The sequence below is a fragment of the Pelodiscus sinensis genome, chromosome 25 (assembly GCF_052426305.1).
Source record: "Pelodiscus sinensis isolate ZL-2025 chromosome 25, ASM5242630v1, whole genome shotgun sequence".
Lineage (NCBI taxonomy): Eukaryota > Metazoa > Chordata > Testudines > Trionychidae > Pelodiscus > Pelodiscus sinensis.
In genome coordinates, this window is record NC_143076.1 from 10816656 (window position 1) to 10827887 (window position 11232).

General features: G+C 50.1%; 1 protein-coding gene across 14 annotated transcripts in view; it reads left to right on the plus strand.

Annotated features, from left to right (window-relative positions):
- Positions 1-8101, plus strand: part of ARHGAP32 (Rho GTPase activating protein 32) — a 472553-nt gene extending 464452 nt beyond the window's left edge. For all 14 annotated transcript variants that reach the window (XM_075909245.2, XM_075909242.2, XM_075909249.2 and 11 more), the window contains one exon: positions 1054-8101. In XM_075909245.2, the coding sequence (XP_075765360.2) occupies positions 1054-3291 (2238 nt within the window). In that variant the 3' untranslated portion in view covers positions 3292-8101. The remainder of the gene's footprint in view (positions 1-1053) is intronic.
- Positions 8102-11232: the final 3131 nt, after the last annotated feature.

The window sequence follows — 11232 nt, forward strand, 5'->3', positions numbered from 1 at the left end:
TACACCCACTCACAGTGACCACAGTGCTTTCCAGGGAATACCTCTCTCAGAACAGTCGCCCCAACACTAGTTTAGGGGGAAAACTGCCCTTTCCCCTAGCAGTGATGCCAACATATTATTCTGATATTCCCCAATTGTTCTGCAAACAATAACTTGTTTCCTTGGAGTGTAGGGATTTAGGAAAGTGGGCTAGACACTGCTGTGCGCAAGGAATAATTTAGACATAGCTTTGAATACAAGAATTCGCCTTTGGTGTCTTAGCGAGTGTGTCAGCCAAGGGAACCGTGTGGCGGCCAGTCGCATCAGATTCCAGGTCTTTCCTGATTTTTAACACTGGGGGGTTCTCACCTTAGCTTGTTACTGGCAATTTGGTAACAGCTGTGAATCCTGGGATTTGGATGTAGGCTCAAATGGCTTTAGACATCCCGACGCTACACAGTACCAACTTGAGTCACACTGACAGATCAACTGCAGAGACACGCACCTGCAGTCCAGTAATTGAGTCACTTGAAGGGACAGTGTTGTTAACTGAGAGGAAGTGAAATATTTATTTCTGCAGTACTGTTATGCTACTATAGTACTATGCTGCTATAGCTCATGCATTAACGGTGCTCAGAGCCATGTGTATAGATTTGAAACAAGATTTACTTGTGCTAAAATATGTGCCTTTGTGAAGACCACCCGTCAAAGCGTTCTAGGCTCTGCATAAAAAGTTTTGGCCAATTGGTCCTTGGAGACCACAGGCTGACAACTGCCTTCTCCCCACAGTTTATGGTTACAAAAACAAATTGACAATCAGCCTTTCCCAGTCCATCCACTAGTCCCTGCCAAACCTGGGTAAAAATGGTGCAAACTGCAGCCTGTCCCAAAGGTCACTGAAGTAGCTCTCAAAAGACAGCATTGCCCCAGCTGTCAGGCACAACACCCTCTCACTGCACAGCAGCCCGGGCTGTGTTGTAGGGGAGGGTGATAAACTATGTAGAACTAACCCTATGGGGATCCAACACCGTGGGATTCTCACGCACTAACTGCTGTGTGGTTTCTCCATGCTAGGTACGAGGAGCCTCATCTCCAGAGAAGCCGCCTGAGCCTCAACTAGCTGAGCCTGCTCCAGTTTTTGTCACCGAAAATAGCGCCGCTGTCCGATGTACCTCATCCACTGCTGTGTCCCACCAGGGCCACTTGGAAAAGTCCTGGGAGAACGCCAGGGCTCCCCCTTTGCACCTGCGTTCCGAGTCGGTCCCCACACACTCCTCCTATGGCGTGGCGCCCCCCATCCCGCCCGTGAGAACACTGGAGAGTAAGATAGCTGCAGCCATGCACTCCAACAGTATGGATGCAGGGAGCGCCCCCAGTTACCAGTCCTTCCTGGCTTCCTCCTCTCTGCCATTGTCCATGGAGGATGCCTTGCCGCCCCCGCCCCCACCCAAGCACGCCTCTCTGCAGTCTGCATATCTCCCCCCTCCCAAGCCAGAGAGTGCCCCCGAGCCGCCCATGCCAGAGAACTACCTGCATCACAAGCCAGCGTCCGTCCATCAGTACAGGCCGGAGAGCCTCCCGCCGCATCTTGCCTGCCACGGCAAGTCCGACCACCAAGCACACGCCTGCAGAGCGGAAACACCCACATCCATGGGTCCCCGCTACACTGCCTACGCCAGCCAAGGGAAGAGCACCCCTGCCCGTAACAACAAGCCTCGCAGCCGCGTGGAGTACGCCTCCTCCGTCAGCCCTAGCACCCTGCGCAGCGGCTACGGGGACGAGGCCCCGCCCTACCCCACCATCCGCAGGGTGCAGTCGCTGCACGTCTCCACCCCTTCCACCATCCGCTCCGTCCCCATTTCGCGGACAGAGGTGCCTCCCGATGACGAGCCCGTGTTCTGCCCCCGGCCGCTTTATCAGTACAAGCCATGCCAGCCCCACTCAGATTATCACGTCACCCAGCTGCAGCCTTACTTCGAGAACGGGCGTGTCCATTACCGGTACAGCCCATATTCCAGCTCCTCTGGCTCCTCCAGTTATCCCATGGCTGCAGACGGAGGGGTTTATGACCTGGACCCCTACAGCACCATGCGGCTGCGGCATTTCCACCCCCTTCCGAGCAGAGACTTTGCATCCTGCACCTCTCGGCTGCAGAGTAAGATTCTGTACCGCTATCCTGGCCTGCCCACCTACCCTCGTGGAGGCCTGATCAGCCACCTGGCAGGGAAAGAGCACAGCTTTATCAGCAGAGATGTGCCTCCTGCCCCGGACATCAAGCACACCTACATGTCATGGGACCTGGAGGACATGGAGAAATACCGCCTGCAGTCCATCCGCCGGGAGAGCCGCTCCCGCCAGAAAGTGAAGGGGCCGGTGATGTCCCAGTATGACAACGTGGCTCCGCTGCTGCAGGAGGAGCTGGGGGGGCTGGACGTCATCCACCTCCGCAGCAAATCGGATCCTGGGAAAACTGGTCTCCTGAGCGTAGCCGAAGGGAAAGAAGGGAGGTATCCAACCAAGGCAGCCACCCCCGAGGGGGACGAACGTTACTATCTGCAGCACACGGAGTCAGACAGAGCTCATTACCATGGGGCCTATGGGAATGGACAGTCAGAGAAGCCCTCCCTTCCCCAGAAGCAGAGCAGCATCAGGAACAGGAAGCTGCATGAGTCGGGCTGTAACGCAGCGGAGCACAGGACGCACCTGCCACAGGAAGCAAGCCATCGGCAGCCTTTGGAATCCAAAAACGGGCCTCCTTACCCCGACTACAGGCCAAAGGGCGGGCAGGAGCCCATCGGTTTCCAGCACTCGGGTGGGAAATTCATCACAGCCGGCCAGGAGGTCCTAAGACTGAACCACAAGGAGGCAAGGCTGGCAGAGGACCGGCCAGAGTTGGAAAGGCCTCGAGCTAGGCAGGCAGTCCCTGGTGAGAAACACCCCCGAGACTGCTGTAATAAAGAGGAGGAGCACCACGTCCAAGCCATGGTGCCGCCTCCCAAGCCAGAACGGAGCCACAGCCTCAGAATCCGGCACCCAGAGAGCATGGACCGGGACCCTGGCCTCTTGTACCCATACCAAACCCTTGGCAAACGCCAAAGCACTATGACGGTGGTGTCCCAGTACGATAATTTGGAGGATTACCATACCATGCCTCAGCACCAAAGAGGGGGCTACCTTGGAGGAGGGGGGTTCATGCCCCCTGGATTTCCCCATTCACACAGTAGGACATATGCCACAGCCTTGGGCCAGGGGGCCTTCCTCCCTACAGAGCTGTGTTTGCAGAGGCCGGAGACAGAGATCCATGCCGAGTGAGCGGGGGGAAGGAGGGATAGAGCCTAAGCAGCCTCTGCTGGACAGTGGACTGTTTTATTTTTTCAATGACAAAATTAAAAAAAGAAGCGCCCCCATGAGCAAAGCAAACCCACTCAGCCCCGCCCCCAGCTCACCACTCCATGCGTGTCGTGAGTGTGTTGTTCTCTCTCGTGCTGCTTGAGGGGTTGGCCTGATCACACAGGCTGTGCTGGTGAGTGCAAAGAGGCAGAGCAAAGCCAAGAGCGGCGTGGCAGGGAGGGGAAAGGAGGCTTGCCATTGGCAATTGCTAATCTCCGTAGTGCTGTGTCTGGTGAGTACACGCATACTGCAAGCATCTCCAGTACCTCTCCCAGCGGCCGCCATCATGGACCTTGTACCCTTTGAGTGAGATGCCGCGGGGGGGGACGCTGTCCTGGCCTTTTCAGATTGAATCAGTAATGTACCCAAAGCTGCGGCGAAGGACAGGGTTTGTTTCCTCCTAGATTACTGGTGCTCTACCTTCCCCTGAAAATTGCAAAGGGATGGCCTGGGCCCAACCCAGTTCCCACTAAGGTGAGAGAGAGATTGGCCCCAAGCTGGGCCAGAGCACAGCCGGGTTCATTGAGAACACGCAGCTTGCAGCTACAGAAGGGATATTTACCAAAACTCCAGCTTTCACACTCATCTCAATATTGCAAATGGAGACAAGCTTTGAACGCGAAGCGAGCCAGGTCTGCACTTGAACCCCTCCATCCGTCCCACCACACACACGTGCTCTTGGGCACAAGTGATTTAAGAGCATACACATTTCACGCATATTCCTCTTTACTTACAGGCTACCTGCAGGGCCAGCTATTTAATCTCACATCATAGCTGGCCAGAAACCACCTAAAATGGTTGAACCCAGCTTGTGACCTAGAGCCTAGGCTCCTCCTGGGAGCAACTTTTGGAACCACCCAGTTAGCTGCATTACCATGGGGTTGCTCTGGGCCCAGTAACTCAGTCCTTACTTCCGGGACACCACCTTTAATATACAGCCTGCAGGATGAGACCCTCCTAGCGCTGCCTCACTAATGAAATCCCAGTGACATACTGTAAGTTCAGAGCAGTTACATGTTATGTGTGCGCTATGAAATAGCATCGCCTCCTGCCTGCAAGTGTAATTCTCATCCGTCGCGGGGGTGGAACCAAGGGACAGTGCCCCTCTTGATAGCACACTCCTAGCATTGCCCTGCCTTATTTAAAACTTTCTTCCTTTTTAATAGAAACAAGACAGCATTTCATCTGCAGCCTCTCTGGATTCACAGCCATTTTGACCCCACCTTAAAGCACACACATTTTAGGAGACAGGGCTTCCTAGAAAATACTTGAGATTTAGCGTTTCTAATGTTCAGGGTTCAGTCATGATGCCAGGGCCTTTCACGTACTGTTGGGGGAAAATTCTGCTTGTGGGAAAATTCGCAGGATTTACTTCGGAGAAGCACCTGCGAAGTTCTCTCAGGTAAGGTCCTGCAGCTAGCATAGCTAAGGTTGTTAAATCATGTCGGAGCCTCCTAGAACAACTGTTGTATTTATGCTATTTCGGGCTTTTAAAGTAATAATAAAAACCTGTCAGCACTCCCAGGGAAAGAACACGCTTCTAGTAATTACCTAGTCATTAGCAGTTTGGTTCTTTTAATCTCATAGCCTTCAACAAGAATAGCCTATGGTCTGATTTTATTGTACAGTGTATTGTTTTAAGAAGAATTGGTTTAATATAGAGTTTTTCCTAACTGTTTTAGCTGCCAGGGAAAAAGCACTGTGATCCAGGTTACCTCAGTCTCATTTACCTTGTTACTATCTCTATCAGCTAGAGGGTTTTGGGGTGGAGGGGTGTTTGGGTGTGAGAGAGACAGGATAAAGCATGAACGGGCTGTTAGGTGAGAACACCGAGCCACTTAGTGGACCAGCCAGTCTTTGCTACTAGCCACTTCTGCTAGTAGAGGCTGAATAATCTGGCTTTCCCAATACAATCTAGTGTGTGTGGGGAGGGGAGGGGGCGGTGGAAGAGCGGGTGTCAAGCTAACGTCCTCAGTCGAGCTGTTTAAAGCCAGGGTTGGGCTTCTCCCACTGTAGCATTTAGGCTCCCTACTGCTGCTCCAGCAGGCCACTCTCCCTTGTTCTGGAGCTTATTGGTTCAGGCTATTTAGGATTTAGCTGACAGGCCACCTCTCTCTCCATCGAAGCCTTAATTCTCCCCTCACCCTCTCTGTATTGGCCTTATGTTACCTGGAGAACCCTCTGAGAGACAGCTGGGCCCTACGAACATCTCTGCTCGTTTGCCCGCACTTGCCTCCTGCCTTTAAACCAGCATGTTCCGAGAGGGGGGGAGCCCCACCTCCTAACTATTTCTACTCCTCACAGGCAGTAGCTGGGGAGACAGAGCCAGGGGTCAAAGCCTGCTCTGGTGTTCACAGCAGGACAGTGTGCAGTAGATAGGGACCCAAACCTAGATGGTGCTGAACACTCTCTGCCATCATTGGTTTCCTTGGAAGTCAAGTGCCCTCAGCACCATAGAGGCTAAGCACACAAATGACCCTATCACTAAGGCCTTATCCAGACATGAAAACTAGTCTGGGCTAAAGTAGGGGGTGATTTCAGAGCAGGCTAGCTATTCCTGATTGATTAACCTCCATGGGTGGATGCTCTTAGATCAGCATATCGGTAGCCATACGTGGAGTTAGTCAGGAAATAGTGAATTTAACCCCGTGAGAACAAATGGCTAAATGGTTTCACATCTCTGAGATAAGAGCCCTCTTCGAGATCAGCGATTTTTCTGTTGTATTCCAGCATGAGACATTCATTCATTCGGTCCTTGCCTTTAGTGTGCTTAGGAACAAGTTGATCCCCTCGTCCTGTCCCATGCCCAGCCAGCAGCCCTGTAAGAGCGCAACTGGTAACTGTAAGGGCAGGGGCCCTAAGGAAGGGGTGAGATTAAAGCAGCAAGCAACAAGCACCCCACTGTTAACAGCTGCTAATATTTTGAACCCTCTTTTTTCCCTTAACAAAGCCATACAGTAACCTATGCAGTTCTGCTCTTGTACTGTGGTTAAATTTTGGAACTTGATGGCCCTTAGAGAAATAGTCCCGCCCCTCTCAAGGAGAATGTGAGACACCGAACGGTGTCTGTGCTTCAGGGAAGAGGGGACCACTACAGAGGGGGGTGGGACTTGCTCCAGAACAATAGCAATGAGCTCTGAAGACTCTCAGCTGGCCCTTGGCCACGCGTCAGTTGGGTATGATGCACAATATGACGTGTTGGCAGATTATTAGGTGTCCCATCAATGAATCAGGGAGGGCGACCCCTGCTGGGGGGAAATTAGGATGATAAACCAATTACATGCCAAGTTCTGCTCATCTGTAGTAACCATCAGTATCATTTCAGTGAGCGTACACGAGCAGTGGCAGACTTGGCAAGTTTCCTACACCTGCATTGCTGCCTGCCTGCCTGCCTCTTTATTGCCACTTGCGGAGTTTTCAGCTTAATTTCCCATTCCCATGTGAGAGAGTTTGGGCCCAGTTTTGTTCGTGGTGTAGAGATCTGCTCTGGATTTGCACCTGTAACTCAGAGCAGTATGTGGCCCGTAAAGCAAGCTCTCTGTGAGTACAGATGTTGGGACAGCAATCCAGGCATGGGCCCCGTCACATCTACTTCAGTTCTAATGTGAAAAAGTCTGATCAGGTTTAAACTTTATGCATATGACAGTAAAAACGTTGTGCCTACAGGTCTTTACAGAGGTAATAGGCTTGTGCTTATCAGTGGGGGTGGGGGGAGGACTCAATGAGGATTGCACAGGTGTAGCAAATGGCTACACAAAACCAAAACAAACTTGAAAAATGTATTGTTCCCTTTAGCTACAAAAGGGGCAGACCCTTGTATGTAGTATTTGCCATTCATCTCATTGGTATGTAGACACCGCATTGATTGAAGCAGAGTGTAATGTGCTAGAAAAGCTGAATGAAAAGGCCATGGAACATTTACTTTTTAAAAGGGGCTGTGACACTTCCAGAACCTTGTGCTACAGAAGTCTGCTGCACCAGTTAACGATGTGTACACAGTAACCCCCGTGTGTGCAGCCATTCTTGCAGTTCGTTTTCCTGCTGTAGAAATTGGATTCTTTTGTCCTGAGCCGCATGAGAGAAACATCCCAGAAAGCCTTAGGAGTCCCTTCACTTTAATTTATATAGGGTGTCTTATTTTCGTGTTTGGGGTTCTTTTGTTGTTGTTTTGGTTTTGTTTGGGGTTTTTTTTGGGGTGAACTGGTGTAAAATGTATATGCTGACAAGCTCATGTATTTTATGTAAATATTTTTGTGTTTTTTTTGCCCAGCCCTTCTCTGTAAATACTTAGATTCTCATTTTCTTCCCATCGTGTACGCTGCAGCTGTGTTTTGTTTCCTGTTTTTATTTGTACTGTAATGGAGTGATGCAGACTGAGGTGTCTTGTGGTATTTAAAACACAGAGTCAGCAGTCCCACTGGGCACGCCTGTTCAGTTGTACAGCTCGACAGCATTCATCATGCCCGGTTAAAGCTACTCCTCTGCATTCGTGTGTTCATGCCTCAGCCAGGTTAACTAACAATATACTGAAAAGAGCTAGGGCATGGAGAAGACTAATTTAGAGCCATGAGGTTTTGGGGCCAGGTCCCTCAAAGGACGAGAGAGTGCTGTATTTATGTGCCAAGCCTAATGCAAAGTGCTGCCTGTCTGTCTGTCCCAGCGCTTATCTGGTCAGTTACACCTGTGGCATAACTGTTCTGAAAAGAAAAAAAATAAACCAACCCTTGGCTTTCCTAGTCTCCTTTTCTTTTCATCCGGAATCGCCCGGCAAGGAGCAAGTGTGCAGGGATAGCACAGAAGGCAGGCGGCAGCATCCTGTCGCCAGCAGCATTCCAGGGTTAGCTGGCCATTAAAAGAGGCGGATGGGGGAGACGAGAACGCTGGTGGGCAGGAGCTCTGTTTGTGGTTGTTGATACCATGGATAGCTGTACCCCGTGGCTAGGGATCCTGGGTGCAACTGTAGTTACAGGCATTAAGCACATTTACTGAACAGCATCAGATTTTTCCCGCTCACTCATGTTTTTCTGCCATTAACCACTTAACCATTTCAGCTGGTACCACCAGCCTGTATGTACATGTACATACACTGAGAAGTCACGTCTCCTGCTCCAGGAAAGTAACATACCAATACGATGCTCTGCAGAGTGAAAGCCATTGCTAACAACCTCTTTACACAGAGAAGCGCTCCCTCCTTCAGGATGAGAATCTCCAAAGGCTGTCCCACATTTGGTTCAGAGGTTTTAATGCTGCTCCTCACAAGTCAGAGGGATTAGGTCAGTGGTCACCAACCAGTCGATCAGGATCTACCGGTAGATCTTGGAGCCTCTGACAGGTGATCCTGACTGGTTTGGCAAAAAAGCACTTTTTGCGGAAAAGCGTCCATGGCCAATCTAGACACGCTTTTGTGCAAAAAAGCCCTGATCGCCATTTTCGCAATCGGGGCTTTTTTGGGGAAAACAAATCTCAGCTGTCTACACTGGCCCTTTTGCGCAAAAGGGACTTTTGCCCGAATGGGAGCAGCATAGTATTTCTGCAAAAAGCACTGATTTCTTACAGTAGGAAGTCAGTGCATTTGCGGAAATTCAAGCGGCCAGTGTAAACAGCTGGCAAGTTTTTCCAGAAAAGTGGCTGATTTTCCGGAAAAACTGGCCAGTCTAGACACAGCCCAGCTGTTTGGAAATTGCCGAGTGGCACCAGCTCTCCCAAGAACAAAGAACCATCTCCAGCATCACCACTTTGTATTGCAAGTGTAAAATTCACTTCAACCTCCCCTCCAATAGCAAATACACAACCCAGCAAATCTAAAATTAACAAAATCCACCACTTCGTAGAATTGTCTGGGGGCGGGGATACAAACAGAAACCCCCAAACAAGAAAGCTAATCACAAGTGCTAATTGTGTTACTGCATCCCTAGAAAATGATCCGATCTATAGCAGTGAAACACGGTGGAATTACCCCACTAGAAAATAAAGGCACCAAGTTGCAAAGCATGGGTCTGGTGTATCTCTTAGTGCCCTCCCAAGCAGCGGGGAAAGTAACTTAAAATTTCTGACGGGTATTGTCCTATTGCAACCTAGGTCCCTGACAGCTCTTTATATAGCGCCCTACTGGCTTTTGCTGCAGCTCAGCCAGCTCTTGCTGAAGCTAAACACCAGAGTGCACCCACTTCCATTTGCTTCTGCTCCCAGGTCAGCAGTGCATCTAATTTAACTCCAGTCTTCACCATGAGGCTACGATCAGCTTTATAGTTCTGTACTAGCACACCCATTAGCACTCCTGTTAAATCAAGCTCTTAAATAAAAGAGGCACATCAGCTGAATATTAAAGAGTTGATTAAGGATTAATAAAGTGCAAGTGATGTCTTTTATTGCTATTAAGCCATTAGAAGAGTTTTAAAATAACAAATCTACCATTTAACACAAAGGGGCCACCGTTATAAAAGCGTATGCTCTCAACACAACGTGCATTTTTTCAGAGACATAATTGAGGATACAGGGGTTATAAAACCGTGGCAACTGTGCAAGCATGTTTGTATCATGCTGCATGGCTAGACCTATCTATGTACATAGCCCTCATCACTGTAGTATCTGGATCCCTTGCAAACATCAAGGAATTTATTCTCTAAACACACCTGAGACACAAGGCAGCATCCTCATCCCCACTGCACAGAGGAAGAAACAGAAGAGACATGCCAGAGGTCCAGCAGGAAGTCTGTGAGAAAGCGGAGAACTGGATCCACATTTCATAGAATTTAAAAGGTCAGAAGGACCCACTGTGATCACCAAAGGTAGAAATTTCAAAAGTGCCTCAGGACCCAGTATGCGAAGGGATTTGGGTGCCCAAGGATGAAGAGTGGTATCTACTGGATTTCCAAAGTGCCCAGAATACTTAAGCTCTTCTGAAAGTCCCATTAGTTAACATAAGAACATAAAATCATGACACGTGTGGAGAAGGAAAAGTTGTATACTTGTTCCCATAAGAAGTAGAAGTGATCAAATGAAATGAATAGGTAGCAGGTTTAAAACAAACACAAGGAAGTTTTTCTTCACACAGCACACAATCTGTGGAACTCCTTGCCAGAGGATATCGTGAAGACCAGGACTTTAACAGAGTTAAAAAAAAGAACTAGATACATTCATGGAGGTTGGGTCCATCAATACTTATTGGCCAGAATGGTGTCCCTAGCCTGTTTGTCAGAGGCTGGAAATGGATGACAGGAGAGGGATCACTTGATTCCCTGTTCTGTTCACTCACTCTGGGGGCATCTAGCATTGGCTACTATTGGAAGACAGGATACTGGGCTAGATGGACCTATGGTCTAACTCAGTATGGTCGTTCTTATGTCCCCCAGGCTGAGTATGTCTCAACTGGTACCCCCCTCAGTGAGTGGGATAGAAATGGGGTGCAGGATCTGGGAGGGAGGTGGGGGGCGGGAGGGAGGAGGTTGCGAGGTCTGGGTGGGAGGTGGGGTGCAGGAGCAGGCTGGAAGTAGGGTGTCTGGCTGGAGGGAGGGTACAGGAGCATGCAGGAAGTAGGGTGTCTGGCTGGAGGGAGGGTACAGGAGCATGCAGGAAGTAGGGTGTCTGGCTGGGAGGAGGGTGTCTGGCCAGGGACTGGGATCAGGAAGTGCCTCGGACTACAGCTGGGGGGTAGAGTGGCTGACTACCCAATCACACATCAGCGCAGAGCTATCATTCCTAGTGTACAGATGGGAAACTGAGGCACAGAGACACCAAGCAACTTGGCCATGATCACACTGCGGTGGAGCAGGGATTAAAACCCACCTCTCCCAAGTCACCACCTGCTGTCCCTCATTACCAAACTGTCCTTCCTCTCCATCCCTTGCATTTCCAGTGACATTT